This window comes from Anser brachyrhynchus (assembly GCF_964034855.1).
Source record: "Anser brachyrhynchus genome assembly, chromosome: 2".
NCBI lineage: Eukaryota > Metazoa > Chordata > Aves > Anseriformes > Anatidae > Anser > Anser brachyrhynchus.
Window position 1 is genome coordinate 43,730,484 of NC_137695.1, and position 24,800 is coordinate 43,755,283.

At 39.2% G+C, this 24,800-nt stretch overlaps 1 protein-coding gene across 3 annotated transcripts in view; it reads right to left on the reverse strand.

Moving 5' to 3' along the window:
- GADL1 (glutamate decarboxylase like 1) overlaps window positions 1-24,800 on the reverse strand; it is an 84,708-nt gene that overhangs the window by 8,933 nt on the left and 50,975 nt on the right. Inside the window, exon 15 of one of the 3 annotated variants that reach the window (XM_080581003.1) lies at window positions 2,057-2,127. The exons of 1 other annotated variant lie outside the window; for it this stretch is intronic. In XM_080581003.1, the coding sequence (XP_080437129.1) occupies window positions 2,057-2,127 (71 nt within the window). Of the gene's footprint in view, window positions 1-2,056; window positions 2,128-16,717; window positions 16,973-24,800 lie in introns of those variants that run through there. One more of the 3 variants, XM_080581002.1, reaches the window with a different exon arrangement.

Consider the following 24,800-nt stretch of genomic DNA (forward strand, 5'->3'; position numbering starts at 1 on the left):
CCTGAAAATCATTTCAAAATTGCCGCAGACTCCAATGGAAGCAGAATGCAATTATCTAAATTTCCTCCTTATGCATCCGCTTCAGGTGGCAGTTTGCAAACAGCCTTTGGCCTTTACTAGAGAAAACCACACTTGCAGTAAATCAATAACCTTTCTAGGGATCCACAAAAGCAGGCTAGACACTGTTGGAAGGACAGCAGCATATTCGCAGATCAAACTATTTTTCTTCCTCAAACACAGCCTTTAAGAAACTTTCCGAGGTACTGAATGCTGTGCTAGAAATTGGCAGAGGGCTGTAGCTAGAAGACAAAAAAAAAGTCACCCTTTTGACAAAATGGAAAGATCACATTCTCATGATTTCACAAAAATGGAAAACACATTTTGTGTTCTCGCCTCAATTCTTTCTTGCAATGGAAGACAAGTTTATGCAGAACAGTCTCTCTCATCCAACCACAAAAGTCCATTTTGGCCTCCCTAGAAGGGGCAAATTTGCATTTGGAGGTTTATGATTTTTACTTAAAAGGTGAATTATTGGCTATTCAAATTCTGATAAGTTATACTTCCTGCAAGAAATGATTCAGATTCATGTATATTCACAAGAGAACAACTGTTGTACAGTAATTGCAACCAAAAAGTAAACAAAACCCCAATTCAATTAAGCATTTGTGCACAACTTTAAACTTTTATATATGGCCTTCTAATTTCAGTGGATTTTCTCAACATTGTTCTTATCTCACTTAAACGATAATGAAGTGGTTGAAATAATGGATACAGACTCAACAAATAGGATTGGTCCCTTCCCCTACCAGAGACTGTTTGGGTTGTCTTGGACAAATGACTCAATCTCTTTTGGGTAACATGCTTCTTCTTCCCTTCACAGGGGGCCTATAACCCTTCCGGGCAGTGAAGTCTCTGTGTGTTCATATATCTATTGTAATTGGCCCTGATACCTCACGGGTGCTCTGTACACTAGTATGATATATATTAAGTAATTTTTGTGCCAAATAGGTCTCACAAGCATCTGTCACCGCATATCTGCTGCCCTTTCCAGTGTGTGCAGAAGATAACATTGATACCAATGATACCAGTTAGCATTAAGTGAGAATGGTAGCTGGCATTTTAGTATTGATCATTGGATGCAATACAAGTGAAGAAAACAATTTTCTTGGTTGGTTATAATCACAAAACTAGCTAAATACTACAAATATTTGGAAGTAATAGTGCTTTCAGCATATTGTAACATTGAGAAAGTATATCCTCCACTGTTAAATATCTTTTGTTGCCTTGTGCTGCAAAATCAGTTGCTGGCTTTAAAACAACAGGCAGGTTTTTTTTTTTGTTTTTTTTTTTTTGTTTTTTTTGTTTTTTTCTTTTGGTGATAATTAAAAACAAACTCAGACCATTTGTCAGCTGTCACCCCAACTGGGACAATCGAAATACCAAATATTTGCACACCCAATCATGGCTTTGTTCCTGTAGCCAAGGCGCTCTGTAAAACCCAAACATGTTTTTCTTTTGTCTAGAATTTGTTCTGGGCCCACATCCCTAAACCACTAATAAATTATTGCTGTACACTATTGCGCCAGTGTTCCCCTTGTGCCACACCAGGCAACAAAAGGAGAAATAAGTGCATTTGTCAAAATAGCAGTAACCACTTCCACATTCTTTGGAACAACTAGCATATCAAAGGAGACCAGATGCAGCTGTATTTTTGTCTTGATACAGACATTCTTCATGCACCTTCAACGCAGGGCTGAGCAGCATGTCTACGCTATCATATATATATTTTGCACATCATCTTCTCACCAGTTACTTTTTGCCAGAAGACCCACTAATGAACCCCACAAATCATTGCAAACAACCTGACTAATAGGAGATGACAGGTTGGCTTCAGATTTTCATTGCCTTGAATGACTTCTTTAGCTGGTCATTTATGCAACAAAAAAGTGTTCAGATCAAGGCTTTTACATTAACAGTATTTGCCTCTGAGAAGGAGGCAGAACAGACAGCAGCCACGAGTCAGCATTTGAAGATGTTTGGGTATGTTTTCACTTACAGATAAAACTTTTGTTGAACACCACTGTTTTCCAGGTACGCAGTCCCATGCTGTCTTCTCTCTGAGTACACCTATCTTTTCAAGACAATTCACATGGATTCCTTATTATTATGAATAATGTTCCTTGTTATTTCTCACATTTCTGTGCTGCTTTACCAAGGTTTTATTGACAAGTCATGTGCAAAGTCTAGGCATTGAGAAACCTCCAAAGGCAAGAGTACTTGGAACTGCTTAAACAGTAGCAAGAGAGTCAAGTGCTACAGTTTTTTATAAAAACAATTGTTTTAAAATCTTTCATAGTGTACACAAGGTTCTTCTGCAGAACACTTTGCTAAGTTTCCATTTTAGTGACTAGGTTTTCCAGTCTTTTCAACACTGCCAAAGACAAGCTCTCTCTTCTCCATGCAGGATGAAAGGGCAGCTTGTCATCTTGAAAGCAAGAGTAACTAACAGGAAAAAATAACCTTTTTAGTGTGTATGCATAGGGATGAGCTTCTGTTCTCCTTCTCCGCTGGGGAAAAAAAATAACAGTGCAACATGAATGTCTGGGGCTGGGAGGAGCACTTTACAATAGGAAGATTACATTATTTGATGACACAAGTTCAAAAACTCAATACACTTCTTGAGTAGAAGAACGAACGTTGCTTCAGAAAGTTGGAATGATTCCCAGCTGGTAACACCTTATTTTCTACTTGCACAAGTCAGCTGCTGGCATAAAGTAGCACCTTATGTATTTGCATTAGAGTAAGGATTAAAGAACAGGAAGGAGTCTTTTTTCATATTCTTTATACAGTTCTAAAGAAAAACGAGTATTACAACAAAACTAGATTTTCCCCTCCTTAAAACCAGCATAATGGCCTTCACAGAGGCTGCTTCTAATCTGTTTGGGAGAGGTGGGGCTGTTCTACCATGACCCACACTGCTACCACAGAAGCAGGGCTGCTGTCTGATCGGATCACCCAATTTAACAAAGAAAAGGACCTCTTCTCCCCTCCATCCAGTGAAATATAGGACCAATAACTGTCATTTATTATAACTGTTTTGCTTGTCCAAGAATGATTTACTTAAAGCCTAATCTGGACATGAAATAAAAGCTATCAAACCCTTCCACATGGAGTCCTACCAAAATCAACAACACTTCATCCATATAGATCTTGTCCCAGGACAATGCTCATTCCAGCTCAGCCTTCCTCATCAATTCATCCCCAGTGAGCATATTTTTTTCCTTTTTCTCCACAAGTGAAAAGCAACATATGTTACAAATCTCTGTCCTTAAACCCACATACAGACATTGAACTGAAAGAGCAAAGTAGGATCCTTAGGGTTTTAGAATTTGCAAAGTTTCTTGCAGTATGAAAGGGTGCAAAGTGAGGGGAAAATAATGGTTGCACCCACAATTGCTTGCAGTTAAAGAACTAAATTATATATGATTATGATTAAAAGGAGCTAGATTGCAGTTGATCCTTAGAAAATTTGAAAGCAGTTGGAGGGGGAAAGGCTCAAAATTTAGCATCTGTCCTGCAGAGACTTGTAACAATATACTTATCTCAAAAGGAACATATGGAATAAAAAAAATCGCTAATATTGGGCCTACTCTACATCCCTATAGCTATGGCTCAACATTCAGAAGCACAGATCAAATCCTCTAATCCTGTACACCAAACTGATCCAAGAACCTTTTTCTTTCTCCAGCCTGGCCTACGGTATTCACTATGGATCATGGTAAATTCCACAATTTCCCTTAGTGCCACAGCAACCTCTAAATCACACCAAAAAGGTAAAGGTCAGTCATACAATTAGAAATAAAATAATAGAAGGGTGAAAAAAGGTGAAAAACTGAAACATTTTTGCTAGGTTTCTGCACAGCACACATATTTTTACAAGAGAGAGAGAGCATGCGTAAGAAAAACCTTTTGATCTTTGAAAGCAGTTATGATGTACTGTATAAAACTCATCCATTAAAGTCTGCCAGATTTCACCTCCTTAACTGAAAAGTTTCCACAGAATTCAATAAATACAAATAACCTTCCTACAAAATTTATAAAGTCTCCCATTCATCAGTGTCTCTGTTAAAAAGATCCTCTACATTAATCAACATTCACCTACCGAATTCTGCTGTTAGAGATCCTAGCAGTTTTATAGCTGACTTCACCTGGAGTAGAGTTAGACTAACAAACGTTCCCTTATAACTCTATTAAATTTGAAAGGAAGGTCTAAATATTCTGCTGAAAGAATATCAGTCTCAAGTATTTTCTACTGTTTTAAAAGGAACTCTTCTTGGTTATAAAAAATGTTGTAAGACTTGAAGATATTTCTGACCACAGTGATCCCTTTTGAGATTATCAAGAAGTTCCTACCCTGTAGGCATGAAAAAGAAACATGTTCCATCTCAATCCTCTTGAGATGCCTACAGCTAGAAAGGAATATGCGCTTAAATATCTGAAGCACAAAATGAAATCCGAACTATCTTGGTATCTCAGTACACATCAAGGAGGAGGAATTCCTCCAACTCATCCCCACAGATCTTCCCAACACCACTCACAATGCTACTCAAAATACAAAGACTGCTTAACCGAGGAGATGATACAAGCTACACAGTTTTTCTGTGGCATTACTATTGATATTTTCTGGACATTTCTGAAATTTCTACTTAGCAAGCAACAACAAGGAAGAGCAGTTTTATAAGAAGAAAAGACAAAGGGTATAGGCTCCAACCCTTTTTGTCTTCAATTTGCAAATTCAGTGCTTTCTTGCTACTCCTTAAAGAAGTGTTTTACACAGCAGGAGGGAAGTGCAGCTCTCCTCTCCTCATACTGAAGTTGGTGATAGGAAACAAAAGAGTGCTAACATAATAAGTAGATACTCATTTAAGTGCAGGCAAGCTTAAGATTTATTGACCTGAGAGCACGAGGTCAATATTTATTCAGAGAACAATAAATCTTGATACTTGGTTCTAACAGATGTTAATCCAATGTATTATTAAATCCATCTCATTAAAGCTAATTAGATTGTGTGTCCTCGTGAGTCTTGTTGCCAATAGTCATTAGTACTGCATGGGTCATAATTACTGTGCTTTTGATAATTGAATCAAATAATTTCCAATAAAACTAAATACCTGAGGATGGAAATATTTTTTTCTCTACCATGACTGCATTATTGTACATTTTATTGGTTCTTCCTTCACGCTGCTGTAGACCTTCCTTCCATTCTTCTACCAGGATCAGCATAGCTAAGAATTCAGAAACTCTGTTTGAGCTACACCATTTTTTGAACTTTCTCATTTGTCTTAAAACCTGGTACTTCTAAAGTCACATCCATCCATTAGGCAGGTAAGAAGCAAGGACACAAATCAATAAGCAGCTGCTGTCAGGAAAAAAAAAAAAAGAAAAAAAAGAAAGGAAAAAGGGGGAAAAAACACCACCATCAAAAAAATATATATATAAAAACAGAAGTCATAATCCTAAGTGAAAAATTACTCTTATTTTGCAGTTTTACAGTGCTTTCCATCCCTACCTTTGAACGTGCAAGAGGAAGTACTATCATCGCTATCAAAGTAACTGAGGCACACAAAAAGGAAATAATAACCAAGATCTTAACCACAAGTCTATGCCAAAGCTAGACACCACTCAGGTACGTTAGTGATTTAGTGAGCAGGATGGGATATTTTTAGTGCATATTTGCCTTGTAAATAGTCTTGAAAAATCGAAACAAATTTGCTGCCATTTGGCTCAAAGTGGTTTCCTTCAGAAAACTTGCAGCGCAGATGACAACTCCTCCAGTGGTCAACACTCCGTGCACGCACAGCACATACCTACGGTTGGCAACTGGTGTGAACTTCATGGATTGTGAAAATTTAGTATGGACATCATGGACTACACAAAATCAAATCCTGGTCGTTCCATTCTTATACTACACACATCAGTAATACAGACCCCTAGTTCCTAATTTCAACTTCATGTAATATTGATCCTGGATGGTATTTTTCCATCAGAACCTGCATTGTATACAGAAGGCAGTTGCTTAATTCTGTAAGAGCCTCACACATAGGGGGAGCAATAACTTGAGAAGTGTCAGGTTCACTGAACTGTACATCATGTGTTACCCAGAGAAATGGCCTCCAGCACTGAAGGTAAAATGCGGAAGGTAGGATTCAACTCCCATCATATTGGCAGTCTGAAAGTTAGACATCTAGCCTAAATATTTAGGCTTTGCTTTTAAGGAAGGAAAAGATGCACCTCTAGAGAGTGATTTATCTCATCCTAGAGCAGTCATCTAAGATATATGGGATCAATTTAGAAAAGCCTTTCTCCCTGTCTATGGGCCTCAGGGAACACCTCTGCCCAGCTTTTAGGTGACTAAAGCATGGTAAAATGAAACTTATCTTGACAGTTTATCTATAATCAAAGATATGTAAAATCTTACTTCCTGCATAGGCCTAAGATCTGCATTGGTCACAGTGCAGAGGGCGCATATCCAGAGCACAAGAAGAATCATGCAGAGCCATGTGCTCCCCAGTTACTGACACGGTAGATATGTGTTAGGTGATGTGATTAAAGGCTAACCACAGAGAACACAAAGACTCAGTAAGGATCAGAGAAACAATGACAGGCAGAGGAACCCTAGTAACCTGATCAGTGAAAATGGAGCACACCACATTGACTACTCCTCTGACTATCAAAGGAGAGCACTTGCCCCTGGTGTGAAACCCACAAAGAGCAATGAATGAAAAACTTTCACAGGAATGCCAGGAGAGGGGTACAGTACTTCTTACGGGATGCAGAGGAAGAAAAGTCTGGGACTGTAAAAATGTATTCTGCAATGCTTAGGTGAAAGGACCAAAGGTGTGGACAGGGAAGAGTCAAGGTGAATTGGGGAGAAACAACTAGGAGAAATCAGAAGAAAAACACAGACAGTACCATCAGATACAAAAACTGTTGGTCAGTACACTCACATGGCCGAACCCTGTTCTTGATCACCACAGTCTATCCTATATTCCCATTAAATATTATTTCTATCTTCTGTTGGATGTGTAAACACTAGTGAACTTCAAGATGGACAAGTCAACTAGGAAAATAAGAGGTCTGAGTACCTGCAACCTGCGGGGTTTGCAGATCCAGGTAACAGCAACTGGATAGACTCACGACCTAAGACCAGTGACCAGAGAGACCATAATATGCATGTATTTATCCCACTAGATTTGAGTCCTGATCAGCTAAAGAGAATTGGGTGGTTCATACTGTTCATGTTTGTATGATTGTTATAAATGTTTGGGTGCCAGTAAAGACGCTGCTCTTTGTCTTTATCTGTGTGGCCAGCTGTGTATTTTGTGTGTGTGCACCCCGAAAGTCAGAAGGATTGTGAGGTCCTGCTTTCACAGTCTGTATTCATACTGAAACGAGTATGTGAGTATGTGTACTCTAAGGACCTGGGGACAGGGAACCACAGTGGCCTCATACCTATCAGGCTAGAAAAGGTGAAATCCCCCTGGGTTCCCAGGGCACCTGGACTCAGCCATTTTCTGACACTGTACCGCATTGCTACTGCTCCGAAGTCTTTTCTGTCATTGGCAATTGACAGTTGACAATTTTCACTGAAACTGCAGGGACATGTGCTTTGAATCATTTCCTATAAAAAAGAACTCATTTGCATTTGATCCCAGAAGTGTCCCATTGGTCCCACACATGCATACTGATCATTAGAGAACTCTGCTTTTTAAATGTATGTGAGGATTTTCATCTGCCACAAACGAAATGGAGAACTTCAGACTAGGATAAAATTCACATACGCTTTTACCTCATTATCATATTGTATGATAAGGTCACTGAGCTCAGAAACTTAAAATATACAGAATGAGACAATATGAGATTTGCAGTTCTGATTCTGTTTGAGGGAGAACCATCTTTAACCAAGAACAGTTGTGAGAATACGTGCTAATACCATACTAAGGGTGTGCCTCGACTCTCTTGACGTTACTTCCCTTCGTACATTCAGAGCCAGTTTTTATAAGTTAAGTGCATACAAATCCCTTTGGTGCACAGCTGCCAAGCTGGCTGTGTGTACATGCAATGATCCAGTTTTCATGTATACACAGACTATCTGCTTGCATATATTACATGCATGCAAGTACATCCATGCAGCCATGGAGGACCGATTTAGAACAAAAGTCAGACTTACAGAGGACTCCTCGAAAAAAAACACAAACACAAAAACACAAGGCAAAGAAAAAACTCCATCTAGTTCACAGCATAACCTCCATTTCTCCAACATGCTGCAGAGCAATTGACATGGTCCTCTGCATCTAGCATGGCTACAAGCTACTGCCCTCCTACAAGCTTCAAACTGTTGTTATTTTACTTCCCTCAGATGATTCTCATTATAATCAGGCTGAGTGCTGAGTTAAAAAGTAAGTGTATGAATCATATCATCAACTCAGTTGTCTGGAATCTGGCTTTGCCATGCGTTTCCTCATTGCTACACACATCACCAGTGTAAAACATGTTGTAGCTGCATCAAATTTCCTTTTGCTCTTTTTTAACCCTACAATCGCCTGAGAGTAGATACTTATTTATTGCTCTCCAGCTTCCTATCGGCTGATCACCTGTGTCTTCACTGCCTAGTAGCAGTCACAAAGAGTTGCAAATGTTTAACTTGAGGTTATTGACCATGGGAGATCTCTTTATCCAGCTCCTGGGACAAGACCTCAGGATTGAGTGTGTGTGTCCTGCTCAGTAAGAGAAACAGAGGATTCTCAATGCCTAATTTAAGCCATACACTGTGCACCCAACAGATCTCCTCCACCTTTCCACAGCACTGTGTCTTTTGCCATAGCCACCCCCCATGGGACTGTCTCCCAGCTGGAGCAGAAGAGGGCTGGTTCAACCAGCTTTAACCCCACCAGAGGAAGGATGCATGCATGAGAGTAACTAACCCTGAGTCATGCTTTTGCTGCTTTACTTAGAGAGGTAAACACAGGACAAAAAAACCCTCCCAGCTATTAAGACTTATTTTAATCTGATGCCCTCCTTCTTTCAACTGTTTATTTTTCTATTGTACAGATCACAGAAGTCCAGTGCATTGCACATTCTCCTACTATCTAAACACTGCACCTTTGATATTTTCTACCAACCATCACTCTACGCATTATTGTACTGGCCTTTCCCATGTCTCTAATCTGTCTAAATCCATCTACCAGACTCCAATACCTGAAAATTACTCTTCTATTTTTTTAATTTTTTTTTTTAAATGAGCATTTTTGGACTTATTTTCTTCAGAGGACTTCATTTTTCCAGTTACATAATGCAAAATACATCTTGCATTTTTTCCCTTTGAAGCCAGCACTATTCCCAAGGTACAGGACTAGAGCAGTTTTTATAATTTTGGAGTGGGAAGTACAGAGATGGATTCTCCTTAGTTTGTTTTTAATCTTATAAAAATCTGTAAGCATATTTTCAGAGCAGTGCTCCCCCTTCCTTGTTACTACCTTGTACTAAGCACCAGTACTCAATTTTTACATTCAGCAACTGGGTTTTGGTCTGTAGCAACTATTCTGAAAACTGGCATATTTGACTTTCTGCATTATGTAAATACCAGTAATCCTAGCTTGAAGTTACAGGATATTTTATGAATATTTGGTGATGACAATGGCAAAAAATGCTTCCTATGTGTTTAACAAATAAGTAATTTAAAAATCACAGGTTCAATATGATATTAGAACTTAGCAATGCCACTAAAGACTTTCACTTCTACTTTAAGAGGATTCTGCCAAAAAGATTAATTACTCGGGGACAGAGAAAAACTTTAAAAGCTGGCAGGAAAAATGGTCAGTCTCATGTCCTTTCATTATCCGCTGTCAACTGACAGGAGGCCAAGACAGAATCCTGCATGGGTTGCTTTTGATCACCATCTAGTGCAGAAAGTAAGGAACTGCACAAATTTAGGGAGAGACTTTCTGACTTCAAGGTAAGCAGCAGCGGGATTAACAGTTCTTTTCATCATTTTTAGAAGACCTCAGATAGGCTTAGTGAGCTTGAGAAAGCAGGAATTTCCAGGCATCCCGAGCTGCCTGATGAAAGCCAGATTTTGCATAATGACACTGTTTTCTACACAGTAGTGCTGTGACTGTGATGGTCAAGGGATATAAAAGCAAGATCTGCATAGTGAAATAATATTTTTCTTCAAGCCAAACTACTTAGTGAGAAAAAGTGACATGGTTTCAGGCCAGGAACCCTTTCAAGTCTCAGTGTCCAAACGTTATATTCATGTCATGGTTGTCTGTTTTTTTGTCAAGACTGTCAGAAATATTATTTGCAAATTTTTTCACCTATAAAAACAGACTGTGTGTGTTGTTATAGATAAAACCCACATTGTGAGTAATTGTGGACTAAACACTGAGTCATGCAAAGGGGACACTACCTCAAGACTGGTAAATCTGTAGGGCAACTGGACAGTGAGGAAAACCTGGACAATTTTTCCAATAGCACCAGCCAAGCAAGGTCAGATCTTGGCTAGTAGTCTTGGCTTTCAGAAAGCATGCTCTGAATCAACACACAGGAACTTGGTACCTTCACTGAGGAACTTTAAAATCAAAACAAAACAAAAAAGCAAGGTCTTTACTGAAACAGGGTCACACCTTCAGAATTAAATAATAATAATGTAATATTTCATCAAAGATTAGCAGGAGGAATCTCAGGATGTTACAGAAGACACACTTGCAAGAAGTCTTTGCCTACAGAACAGCCTTCTTTTTTCAAAGGAAAAGTACTGCTCTTCCCCACACCAAAAGGCAGGCATGCTCCTCATCATCCTTGTGAGGTCAGGTTAAGGAGCAGGCAAAGACATCTTGACACCGTGACTTCCCTGCAGCCTCCAGCCACTGCTACACAATATCTGTCCATGCTAAAATCCATACAGATGGAGTCTCAAGTTCAGAGCATCAGCTGAACTGTCACTCAGCACTCAGCTGCTGTTAAAGCTGTATACATTGTGGGATTCAGACCTCACATAGCACAATCCAAATGCCTGGGAAGCAGAGAACTGTAAAATCTTTACAAACACTGTTTCATGTTTTTATTAGACATTGACCTCTCAGAGATAATTATTCAAAATATCTACTTTCTAAGTCTAAACCTTGTGAGCAATATGTATTTTTATACAAAGGATTAAAAGAAAGAAAAAGAAAGAAAGAGGGCAGGAAAGAAGGGAGGGAGGGAGAATGAGAGAAGGAGAGAAAGAAGAAAAAGCTCGTGCTGCCTGAAAAGCAGGAGATAATTCATGCTTGCTGTAGTTTACTCTAACAGTCCGTGCCTTCAAAGCAGAGCTAGCAGTATCACTATGGAAATTATGTTGATTTAATAACTGGAAGATATTTCCTCCTCTCCTCAAACACAGTTGTTGTTTTTTCTTTCCTGAGAGCACCAAACAGACATTAGCAGTGTGTGCACTAATTAGCAGTTCAAACATATTACTGTTGTTCTGGTGCCCCCCGATGGTCACCTTGGCTTACTGCTAGCTGTGGCTTAAAACTAGCTATTGGAAATAAGAGTTCCAGATGCAACCCCCAAATGCATGTGTAGCTCCCCACTCAGCTGGGTCAGAAAGCTTGAGCTCTGAGCCCAGGCACAGCTACCTGCACTATATATTTTCATTGTACGGGTTCCAGAGCAGGGTACACAGTATAGGTCCTACAGCCAGGTCCTAACCACCAACCCCAAAACAATTCCGGCAGAGTGCTTTGGCAGCTTGGGCAACAAACCCTCCAGGTCAACACAACTACTTTGTAGCTACCAATGATTGTGAAAATGAACCCGATTCATGAAGATGGACACTACTTACTGAGTCTCTGTAGAAAACTGCATGTCATTAAATGAGAACCCTGGCATCATTCAAGTGTCTAAGATACGCAATACCCAGCGCTGACCGTGCCTTCCCTCGGTTCCCCAGTCCCCACATCCCACTGTCACTCACGCTGACCCAGCACAACCAGACTGTCCCCAGTCAAGGTCCACAAGTAAGTTTTACACAGCATTGCATCCTGTCCCAACTCACCAGCAAGGGTGTGGAGTGCACCCAGTATGTTACATCTTCGTTTTCAACCATGCTGGGGCACAGAGATACAGTCACTGGTCTAAAAATCAGCCTCTGTGAACTGATCACAACCTGATGCAGTGCAGGCAAAAGAAAAGGATGCTCCCAATCAAAAAGGGCCTTTCAAAAGTCTTAATTTCCAGAGAATTTCAGGTAGAAAATAGATGAAAGCTTACAGCTCTTTTAAAAGAGATTAGAAGGCCAAAAGCTGCAATCTTTCAATCAAGAAAGAAGACAGCTTTATCTAAAAGTCCATCCTGGTTCATTGGCAAAGCAAAGACAGAAAAGCAATATTTAACAAGTTGAAAAGGGGAAACGGATCAGATAGCAATCAATACAAATGTGACATGGAGAAAATTTATCAGAAGAAAAAGGAATCTTTGATTGACGGGATTAAGAAAAGAAGAAACATTTTAAGTAGGTAAGTATGTATGTCAGGGATGAGTAAAGCCCAAGCTATGGTTAATCGTTAAAACTAGATGAGGCAGAAGTGTTCAAAAAGCTTTTCATTTCTGCAGGGAGGGAGCAGGATGAAGGATTCCCACAAAGCTGATGAACTTTCCAAGCTATTAGCAGCTACTGGGATGTTAAACAACTATGAGGGCAAATTTTCAGATCCACAGGCCTGGATGGCTTGTACCCAAGAACTGAAAAAAATTGACTGAATCTTTGCATACATTTTGGGATACTAAGGAAATTGCAGAATACAAGCACCAGGATTAGAAGTGACAAAGATGGACAAAGTAAAACAAAGGAAACACTCATCCCTGATTTAATTTATAATGAACTAAAGGGTAAGAATATATTGTTATTTTAAAATTGACATGAACAAATTTTAAACTCAGTCTTTTGTGTTTAGTTACATTTATATCTTTGCTGAACACCATTTTTTTGGGTCAGCCTGCCTTCACTATTTTGCTGATATTACAAGTTTTCTCAATGAGTTACTCACACAAAGCACTAATAAGAAAGCCTTACAAAAGCCATTTAGATGAAAAATATCAGGAAAAATTCACACAGCAACAGCACCCAGGAAAAAAAAAAAAAAGGACTACATTACAGTAATAAAGTAAAACTAAGCAAGATTTGAATAACTAGTGGATCTCCACATGCAGCAAATAGAGCATTAATCAAACGCAGTTGCTAGTGAGGCTCCGCAGAGATCAGGAATAGTCTTGATGCTAATCCGTACTGTTAATTTTCTGGAAGTCAATAAATGACAGCTGATACCATTTGTGAGTGAGAGACTCATAAATGAAGAAAACAGAGGCAGACAGGCAATTGCACTGCCCTGGTGTGCTCAAACCCACTCTAACAATGGCTTTTTAATATAGCCAAGAGGTAAGCTATGTATTATGGAAAAAAAAAAAAGACTCAGCTAAGAACAGATGACTATCTTAAAGATAATTACTCCGAAAACTGTAGTAGTCAACAAAAAAAATATATCAAAATTTATATGGACTTCCAGGTCACCTATCAGAAACCAAGAATCCTTCCTGGCAAGAAACTGAGAACTGAGTTCTCAGCAATTATTTTTATTCTATGTCACACCCCAAATCAGCTCTTAAAAGTTCCAAAAGACAAACAATAAAGTTTTGTAATGAGGTCATATATCTGGACGCTTTAAAATGGTTAGGGCTGATCTTAAACATGGATCCCCAGACCCCAGAACCACTCATTACTCTCCCTGACCCAATGGGGGGAAAAAAAATAAAAAATGTCTACACAAATTCTTTTGTTCCTGAAATAGTCATGTATACAAAAACACACATGCAAAAAAGGTTTCATTTCAGTATTCATCATTACAATATATATATTTTACAAAGCCTCATCAGCTTGAGCTCCCAAAGAAAAACAGAAAAAAGAAGTTAGTATGATCTGTGATTGCTATGAACAAGTACATAAGTATTAAGGAGGCAGTTTTTCCTCCACATGCTGTATCAGAGACTCAGGTACTGGCAACAATACAGAGTTCAGATGTTTACTTTCTTTTTATGATAATGAAAAACTGGAAGGATGTTGATGACATCCACAGAAGTGATTCAATGGCCAATGAAGGCTTAAAGATGTGAATCTATTTAGCTTATAAATAAGAGTGGTGACTTGATGACAGTTTGTGAGTATGTGAGAATGGAAAAATAGATTAGGGAAGGCTATTTCAGTTTGTAAAGCTATTTTTTCATCCCTTCCCAATCTCCTTTTATACAGAAAAGCTAATTGACCATTGAAAGGAGATGCCAAGGAAAATGGCAGTTTTGCCATTCCTTGATATTTTCTAGTCAAGAATAGATGCCCTTCTGGAAGATGTACTTGTAGAAAGTCAAAGGGCTTCCCAGAGAGAAGTCCCCAAAACACAGGAAGCCAAGTAGTTGCTTCTGTCCTTCCATTCTTTTTGACTGTAGGCTTCAGTTTCATGGCTAGGTGCAAATCACCTGTAGCTTTTCATTTAGTTTCATAATTCACATGCTGCAATATAAAGCTCATTAAATAAGGGCTAATACATTCCTGTCCAGCACAAGCAATTCAGTTGAAGTGTACTTTCAAGGGAAAAAGGTAAAGCCAGCTGATGTCTTTCTACAGATCTCTGGACATCCCTTGTCCAGACACGAGTGTCTCCCAGCATAGAAAGAGATGTCCATTCAGACGGCAAGCACACAAACACTGTAGTGGTAAAGAACTGATGCTGCAGAAGGTGCAGGAAAGGGAAGAGAGACGCGAATGGCAGGGAAAGCACAATTTCATTGCTCTTCCTTGGCAGAAAACATGCTTTCCCCTGCAGTACCTGTACTCCTGTTCTCGTGCCCCTCCAAAAATGCATCATCTGGACTAAGAGGGACAAAGCAAGAACTTTTCCATGCGCTACTGCTCTTCCACAAAGTCTACATAAGCTGCCCAGCATGCACTGAAGTGTAAAGCCATAAATGGCCTGTACCCCAAGCCTGTACCCCAAAACAACCACTAGACAATCCTTTGATCAGACATTTGTAACCCTGGTATGTCTGTCATTCTTTTCCAAAAATGCTGCATATGCCCTAGTGCCCATACCCTTTGCAGCTCCATGTGGCACAGGAGCTCCCCGCTTATACCTGATATAACCAATACAATAAAATACTTCTCCAAATAGGTTAAGACAGTGTTGAAATTGCTGCACAGGCTTCAGACTACAGCAGAAGTCTACCTTTAATTCTGAAGTAAAATAAAGGCTTTTACTGTTAAGCAGCTGCTGTTTTCTGGCTGACTAGGCAAAAAGGTATCTTATCTAGTTTTCCATCAAAAACATATCAGGTCATGCTGCAGGGGTCCATTAACTATGGATGGAATTCAGATTATATTTTCCTTCTGTCCAATTCCCTATAAAGTGACCAGAAAAATCACTGTACTATTAATCTTGTGATTACTATTATTGCACTATAGCCAATTCATTGCTGTTATTTATTAAACACGCCAAAAACAACAGAATGCTAGAAAACACTTTGTTCATTCAGATACCACAGCAGGTACCAGCTGTCAGGGCAGAATGGCAACAATACCACTAGAAAGATTTGTAACTAGAGGAAACTTTATTGTGTAGTGTAGAAAGGGTTTGTCTAAAAAGCCGTGACCAACAGACCACACTGGCAGTCATTATTCATTCATGAGATTGTCATTAGCCCGCCTGCAACTTCTGATATTCAAGGACCTTCATAAAATATTGAAAGCATTCATAGAATCTCCTGTTACCAGGCCCTTGCAGAGGGGGGAGGCTGCACTGACAAGGTGCAAACCAGGAACTGATGACTTCCATTCCGTTCTGTAGTTTGCTGTGTGCAAAACCAAGAAATGCATTGGCACTGAAACAATTGCCAAAAATAGTTTTTGCTTAGCTGCCTTCTTTGCTTTCATTCTCAGTGAGATTCTCAGTGAGAGGGCCAGGCATTACTTTTATCCTACATAAATCCTTCAGTGCTGGAATAGCAAGTATTAGCAAGAATAAGGAATATATATAATGATCATGTATCAAACCAGAGGCTCTGCTGGACAATCATCTCATCAATCCCTTGTGTACCCTGAAATGTTCGCTGGAAGTGTTCACCTAAAAATCATCTGTTACTCCCTTATTTGCATTCATTAGTCATCATCCCCCTTGAGTTCAAAGTCCCACCATATATCAGAAAAGACAGAACATTTGGGTCCTCTGAGCAGCACTCCAAATTCCTCACAGGGCTGGGGAACCACAGAGCAGACAGCTGCAGGAAGGGCAGCTCTAGGAGCAGCTAAAAGGCATAAGGTGAAACAACAGCTCCTTGGGGAGCACCGGTGCCTACAGCAGGATGGGACTGGCCTGGGCTGCACGGCTGTGTCACTACCTCTAAGGGCCCTAGGGCTCAGGACAAACCAGCACACCCTGCACCAGCCCAGATCTGCTACAGTCCTATGGCACAGTCCTGGTACTGGAGCCCTGCGAACGCAACTCAAGAAAGGCCCAAGGGCCTCAGTTTGGCCAGGCTTTTTACAGTTACATTCCTAGTTTTTATGTCAGTAGGATGCTGTGAAATTCAACCTTCCTTCCACCTTTCACATAGGAATGAAATTTATCCCCTATGTAAACCACAGAGTCTATAAAATCTTTCTGTAACTGCTGCTTTCCTGAGACAAACCTATGCGTGCTCCCCTACCCACAGTACCACCTGTGCAGCCCCAGGGTTGCAAATTATTGCGTTCACATCACCAAGGGACCAGTTAGGATGCTTCGGAGAGCCCCCTGAAAGGAGTAAATTCAGAACTGGTGCGAAGATCGGCTTCACAGACCCAGAGCCCATGTTCAGTGCCCTTGTGGGACCATTCTGCAGACACCTAGCACAGAAAGGAGATAGCTGCAATTCATGTGTACTGAAGACTCAGAAATGCCAATACCTCTGAATGACTGTTTTTCTCATTTCACAGAAAAAAAGGAGAAGGAAGGGGAAGACAAGGGAGTTCATTGTTCCCCAAAATGCCATGTAAAATCATTTAAGTGCATTAAAATATGATTACCATTTGTTATAGAAAGAAAAGATGATGGGGAGAGGGGACAGTCCTTATTCAGGTAAAAACTGAGCACAGAATGAAGCTTCTAGTGACCTCAGGACTCCAGTACTTAGACATTCCTGGGATGCTTCAATTATTGAGTTCCCCTGTGATGTATATTGGGTTTCATTTTGATCCACAGGCTATTAAACGTGATCTATGACACTTTCAGAAAAGCTGTAGTTTGGAGTTCAGCCTGTAACTCAAACTTTTTTTTCTTCCATCATCGGTTATTAATGTGCATATGACACCGAGAGAGCATAATGAAGTGGTGCAGAGATACGTAGGAACACAGTGCTGCTTTATAAGAACATAGTCAATAGGGTTAACCAGAACTAAATTAACTGTGTTAAATGTCTTCAGGTTCAGCTTTCTTATTAAAAGCAGTTCTCTTCACAGGCAAGCACAAAAGGCCATTTAAAATATTAGTCAATATGTTCTAATTCCAAAAGGAAGCAAAGGAAAGGAAGAGTAATTAGTCTTATTAAGCAGAGGAAAATACGTGTTGTTTGGGCAAACAAGTAGCACAGTCCGGAATGTGGATGCACTAGCGGAAGCCAACAAAATACATCAAGAGTAGAGCAGTTTGCCACGGCTATAAGCAAATCTCAGAATGGAAAATATTTGACTGTAAATAGGCTAAAACGTCATACTGCATTTTTCTCAAAGAATAAACCATAGATTTAAAGGTTACCATGTCTCAGAAAGTGTATATTTGCAAGGGATGAGGAGGTATTTGCTTTTGTGTTGGGTTTTCGTTGTTGTTTGTTTTTACAAAGGTAGCCAACAAAGACTGTTAAAAAACGGTCAATGTTTTTGGTATTTAACAGAAATTGGAACATGCAGACAACAGATTTATTTAACCTCAAAAGGCCGGAGAAATTGGCTGACAAGAGCCTCGTGAAGGGAGAGCTGGGACTGTTTAGCCAAAAGAAGAGAAGGCTCAGGGGGGGACCTTACAAGGTATATAAATACCTGAAGGAAGGGTGCAGAGAGGATGGAACCAGGCTCTTTTCAGTGGTGCCCAGTGCCGGGACAAGAGGTAATGGGCACAAACTGCAACACAAGAGGTTCTTTCTGAACATCAGGAAACACTTCATCTCATTTACTGTGAAGGTGATAGCACTGCCACAGGTTGCCCAGAGAGGTTGTGGAGTCTCCCTCCTTAGAGATCTCCAAAATCTTCTTGGCAACTGGCTCTAGGTGTCCCTACTTGAGCAGTGGGGTTGGACCAAATGGCCTCTAAAAGTCCCTTCCTACTTCGACTGTTCTATAACTGTATGATTACATTAACAAGCTTTTCTAAAAATACACTTAATTCAATACTATGCCTTATTTTATCCTTTCCCTTTTCAAGAATAGTTTTTAGATGATCCCAATATGTAAATATATACACAATCATAAACATATATATGCATGAGCGTGCACACACATTTATATTCAAAATGTGCATGTGAATGATTCTGAAAAGTCTCATAGTATTGCATTACGAAATATGTAATTTTTCATTTCTATAGCAGTAATGAACAAAAATGCAATATTGTTCTGTGTGGCAGCGTGACTCAAAATAAAAAGTGTTTATTTTTATTATGCTATTCTGAAATGACAGGAGATACAAATAAGGATGACATGTTGGAGTGCTCTTAGTGCAAAGAAATGCACAGATGCTAGAAATTCTTACATCCATACCTTTTTTTCCCCTTATTTATCTGTACCATATTGATAATTAATCATTAATTTACCTGCCTTTCAAATATGTAACAAGGCTTAACTAGTGGGAGAGATTTAGTCTAAATTCCCTTTGGCTTCCTATCCTCTTAAAATTGTTTAATGTTTGCTTTTAAAAAACATTACAAGGTTGAATTAGTTTTCAGATTAGCTGTTCTGCATACTAGCTTAAGGACCAGCTAGCTTTAATAGAGAATATTAAATTATTCTTTGTTCTTATGTTCACAGGAATGATCATTATTTTTCTTTTCTACCTTGGTCATTCATGATTAGATACACCATTCCAATGCTTCAATTTTACCCTAGTGTAATCATGATGACCATTATCTCCAAATTAGAAGCGCTTAGATATCTTAGATATTTTTTCGATTCTTCACAAATGTGGAAAGAGCAACTTTGAGGTATTTCACCACCTGCCTACATAATTTGTTTGAAATGTGCCAACTTTCATTTAATTCTCCAGGAAAAAAAAAAAAAAAAACTTTTTTGGAAGAAATTAAGTTTAGTTTTCCAATCCTGTCCATTCTGTAATCAGCGAGACTTCTAACAAAGGCTGCAAGATTTCCACTACTCCATGTGGTACCTATTTGAAAGTGATATAAATTAAATATTACTGTATTTAATACTACTGTTTCACACAGAAATAGCAAGAAGAGTGTACACTGCTTTAGCACCATTCTACCCATTGAATCTGGCAATCAACTGAAGTGGGGAATGCAGTCCCAGTGAATCCCCTTGCCCTTTGCTTCTGTGATCTCAGTTTGAAAATGAGACTCTTTAGATGTTTTCTATATGTAAACAGAAAGATTTATTGTATGCAAAGCTTTTAACAATGCAGGTGTTTGAAATCTACTTGTTTGTTTTCTGTATCTGAACTGAAAGCTAGAAGACCTCTAGGTTTTAGTAAGACTGTGCAAAATTAGCACAGTGGACAAGTTGAACTTGTGGTTCCTTTGTAAGAAGGGAGTACATCTACACAAAACATGCCCCACTATAGGTGGGGTGATTTGCTTGGGTCCTGAAAGAACAGTCCTGTTAGCTAACTACTCCTAGTGAGATAGTTTTTAACCTGAAGTAGGCACCATACTTACACGGCTATACTGCTCCTAGCGTCTGAGTTAGCTACACAGCCTTACATACTGCAATCAAAATACATCCTGCATTGATCTCCTTGAAAGATTTGGTCCTTTGCTTTGAATCTGTCAGTCTCACGATTTTATTTCCTCACAATATTTTTCTCCACTTTGTCTATCCCCCCCCCCCAGCCCCGCTTCATTTCATGTCATTATGTGTATTATCACACAGAGAAATGATCGGACCCTCCATTATCCTTTAAAGAATTTCAAGCAAGAAAACGACGAGTGTGAAATCTACTTCACCTCTGGAGATCTGAGCAATCTTGCTCTGCAGGTGGCTTGGGGAAGAGGAAATCCTTGTTCAGCCTGAATGCAACAGATGGAGCTGCAGCAGACTCCCTCCCCACAGCATCGATCGTTTTCGTAGGCTGAGCACTAGGGATCAATAGACTTCAGTCCCCAGTGGGCCTTGAACATGCACAGCTCAACGTTAAGTCTCTGACAAAAGTTACCCTGAACTCTCATCTGGTAAACAGTACAGCAGCAAAGCCATTTGGGTTTCTTTTCTTTGTTCTGAGAACCGAGGGGTAGTTTTAGAAGATGTGTAACAGTCTTCTTACAGTAGAAATGCTTTGTTGCCAGATATGTTATTGTTGCTGGATAGAATGTAAATATCATCAGTTCCAGCTATAACCTGATATTACAAGTCTAGGAAGGGACTGAGGGGATAGAAAAGAAATAGCCAACTATCCAAAGGACAGAAATTGGATGGCTGAAATGAATTGGAAGGTAGTTATCAACTCTTTTACTGATATTGATTCTTGCCTATTTATATCAATGAAAACAGTTTCTCTGACCTTAAAAAAAAAAAAAAAAAGGTAAAGATTTCTGCAGGAGCAAGACTGCTTTTAACTAGAGCCAAACTGGTACTACCCATTCCTGAAAAAACAGTCAGGAAGAGGGGCAATGCAGAAAGCTATAACAGAACTCTCTACAAATGCCATATCATGAATTACTAAAATACTACTTAGGACTACTGTAGAAAGCACAGGCTGGAAGCAATTCACATCTTTGCCTTGTCTTATTACCTCTACTGCAGGATACAATGCATTCATACAAATATACCTTCTTTCTATTTCCCATACACACATTTTGATATGCCAGCCAACATCACGAAGAGCAAGTTTGAGAGCTGGTCAACAGTCTCACAAACCATTGCATACAGGCTGAAAGTTAAGCAGGTGTACAATTCCACCAAAGTAATGTACATACTGGAGTGCTGCAAGCATCCAGGTCTAACACGAGATGGGCACTGTTAATTTTAAAAGCATTGATCCCTAATTCTACAGATAAGAGACTTTAGCAGTGAATCTGGCCCCTTAGTCTAGTGCTACTACTTCAGTACTCAAGCATGAATAAATATAACATAGAGCAAAGCCATAAACTCCAGGTATGTGCAGATTGCCAGTCAGAAAACAAAGTATTATATTTTGAATTAATTATTTTTTTAAAGGTATATTATTTTTATGTTCTTGCAATTCATATCTACAGATGAGACACTTAAAACAAAGTCATGCTAAATCTCTTTTTTAATTAACAGCTGCAAATACTCTTGTACTGCTGAGTTATATAAAACTGCAGAAAATATATATGAAAAGGGAAGTGTGCAAATCCCTCATTAACAAGGTACTAATATAGTGCTATAATTTGCCTGTACTATTTCAGTCCATTGTATTGTTTCTTCTCATTTATCAGAGCCTAAATCTCTCTGCTTAACAATAACAATAATTTATATGCAGCTAAACTACAAAGATTTTATTCTTCTACTACTGTATATTATGTACGATTAGTTGCAAAATAAGAGATGTTGTTACTTTAACAAGTGACATTTTATTATTGATTTTCTGAGCACCATTCTCTCCTGAGAAATAGTCATACTAAAACATAAGTCCTGCTTATTACTGTATTACTCAATTTGTGGTTTCAGGGCTTACTGCACCTCTCTCCCTGAGGTCCTTGCCTGCAGCCCTGACTCAGTTGGGACTCCTGCTCTCACCTCTCCAAGAATGCTGCCGTTCTGCCTCCCCTGAACATAAAATAGAGAATTCAGCTGGGCCTATTGAATCAGGAAATTTTGCAGCTCTTCTCTTCAAGAGCTGGTGAAATGGAGGCCTAAAACACCATACCACATACTCACGACTTAGTACTGCATTCTTCTTATTTGTGTCTATGAACTAAGGCATCCATTCTGGGATCCCCACATTTCCTCTCTCGAATAACAAATTTCCTCTTTTGAATAATGAAGAGAGAGAACTCTTTCCAAAGGGTGGATTTGACTTTAGGTTGCTTAAGCCATGATCTGGGACTTCCCCTTCTCTGTGTTGAAGTTGGAGGGAAGCTGTGCCACCTCCTCGTTGAGTATCTGCCTCAAGTCACAGAGGATGAAGCTGGAATTTTTGACTATGAGGATTTCCCTTACTGAGATTCCTCAGACAACCTCTCTGGAAGACCCCCATCTGCTTCTTTGAAATGATCATCCAACCCTCTGGGGGGTATTTCTTTTTAGACCTTTAAACCTGCCAAAGCAATCTCTTCTACTTGTAGAGTCTTTTTTCTTGAAGTCCACAACAGATTTGTGGGTGGCTTTGAGAGAAGGCAAAAAAGTCATGGTACCATCCCTTAACATACGTTTGGAAAAAAAAAAAAAAAAAAGAAAAAAAAACCTTGACCCATTCTTTTTCTCTCTATTCTTGTCCAAATGCATCATTTCTATATGACTACATTAGTTCAATGCAACAAGAAAACACAAGGGATCAGAAACAATTAGATCAGCATACAGTGTTCACAAATGACTGATAAACATCTCCTGAGCTGTCAGTCACAATGATTTAGCCAATTTAACTCCCATATACTTCTGTGTAAATTTTACCATTGATTTCCCTGTCATTTGAAGCGGCTCTCCAAAGAAACTTGTGTCAAAGAGAGCTAGAAGCTAGAGTCAGTAAGGATACTTGTTACCATAAAAATTACTCATGTGAGAATAATTCATAGCAACAGGTTTCAAATACTACACTTTTATCACACACATTAAAATATTTAAGTACTTTGTTGTTCAAATGTAAGAATAACTCAAAGTATTGTATGCAAGGATGCCAGGCATTTTACTGACAACATCTTGCATACAAATTGTAAGTGGAAATATAGCTGCAGTGACATTTTAGGAACCTTTCTTGTGCATCAAACTGGGCCCCCTGCATTTAATGCCATGGTTATAATCTATGCCATTTTTCTCTAGTTGTTTCAATATATAGAGGGCAAACTTTATTAATGCAATTTGTTGAAGGTGTTGTTTTCCCTTCCCATTCAAACCTATTACCATAGTCAATAGATATTTTGAATATATAGAGAATATTGAATCGGGTCCTTGATTAGTGTTTGATTTATACCACAAAGACCACAAGATTCAGAGGTTGCCAAGGCAACATCACTTCAACCTCCTTATATTACTGCTTTGATATGAAACCTCTCATTATATAAATGTATCAAAACACCAGTCAGCATGACAGGCTATTTTACAAATATAACTTCAGTTAGCAGACATCATATTCTTAAGTGGGGGGAAAGGTAGGGATAACGTTACCTTTTACTAAGTGGGAGAGGGGAGGGGCCAAAATGATGTTCCAAGCTATAGAGGTTTTATTATGAAATTGTATCCTGAGTCTTCTAACATTACCAATAAGTTTTGCATTCTTTGGCCAAAAATCCACAAAAGGGCAAAAAAATAAAAAAAAAACCAAGACTGAGATGCTATAATTTTCAGTAATTGAAATTAACAACAATGTACAAAAGCTTTCCTGAACCATTGGAAAACCAATATTCCAATATATGTTGTTTAGAACTACAGAGCAGGTAAAGTTTAGTAAAGTGTAAAAGATGGACCAGGAACCTACTGAAAGTTTTTTAACTCCCATTTTGAGAACTTCAATACTTTGCAATAAGTACCGCTCGCCTTCTTTACTGAGCAATATTCAACATGCAGCAGTCTACCTACTTTTATGCTCCAGACTTTTTGGCAAGGCCAGGCTCCAGTAGACTCAGTAGAAGAGGGCTCTGTTAAAGAGAGCTACTTATGCATCTCCTTCTTAATCCTCTAGACCACAATGAGTCTGAGCAGACTACAAGTTGATCCAGAACATGTAAGGCACGGCTGGCTGGCTGGGTTAGCAATAGGATGGTAATAGTTCCAGACTTATCCCTCCAAACTCTTCCTTGTGCCCTAGCACACCCCATGCCTCCAGAAAGCCTTTCAGAGACAGTATTACTAACGATCAGCTGGTTCTGCATCACCTGGAGACATTCCAGCATGAGATGAATTTCTGAACCTTTGAATTTTTGAAGAGAAGATTGTTACAAGTAGGAATATGCAAAGGTACTTGCAATTATGGATAAAATATGAGTATTGGAATTGTCTGGGCTGAAAATTTTTACTTCTCTCACTTCCACTTCTGGTTTGTAATTTCCAGTCATGCTTATCTCACTGCGACTAAGTGACACGTTCATTGACCCTAGCAGTAAACAAAGTAAATCTTACCGCGTTTCATAAAGGGGAAAGGAGCAAAAAACACCACTAGGGGGCACGTAGAGCACTAACAAAGCAATTCCAAGTCGGGCTCCTTCATCCCATGAATTTATGTCGTTCCAGGTCAGCAGTAACTGCCTCGATTTTGCAACGACAAAACAACCACACTTACAAATGTCTAGTTGAATTGAACAGTAGCTCCCCAATTACCACAGAGTGTCATTCATATGGT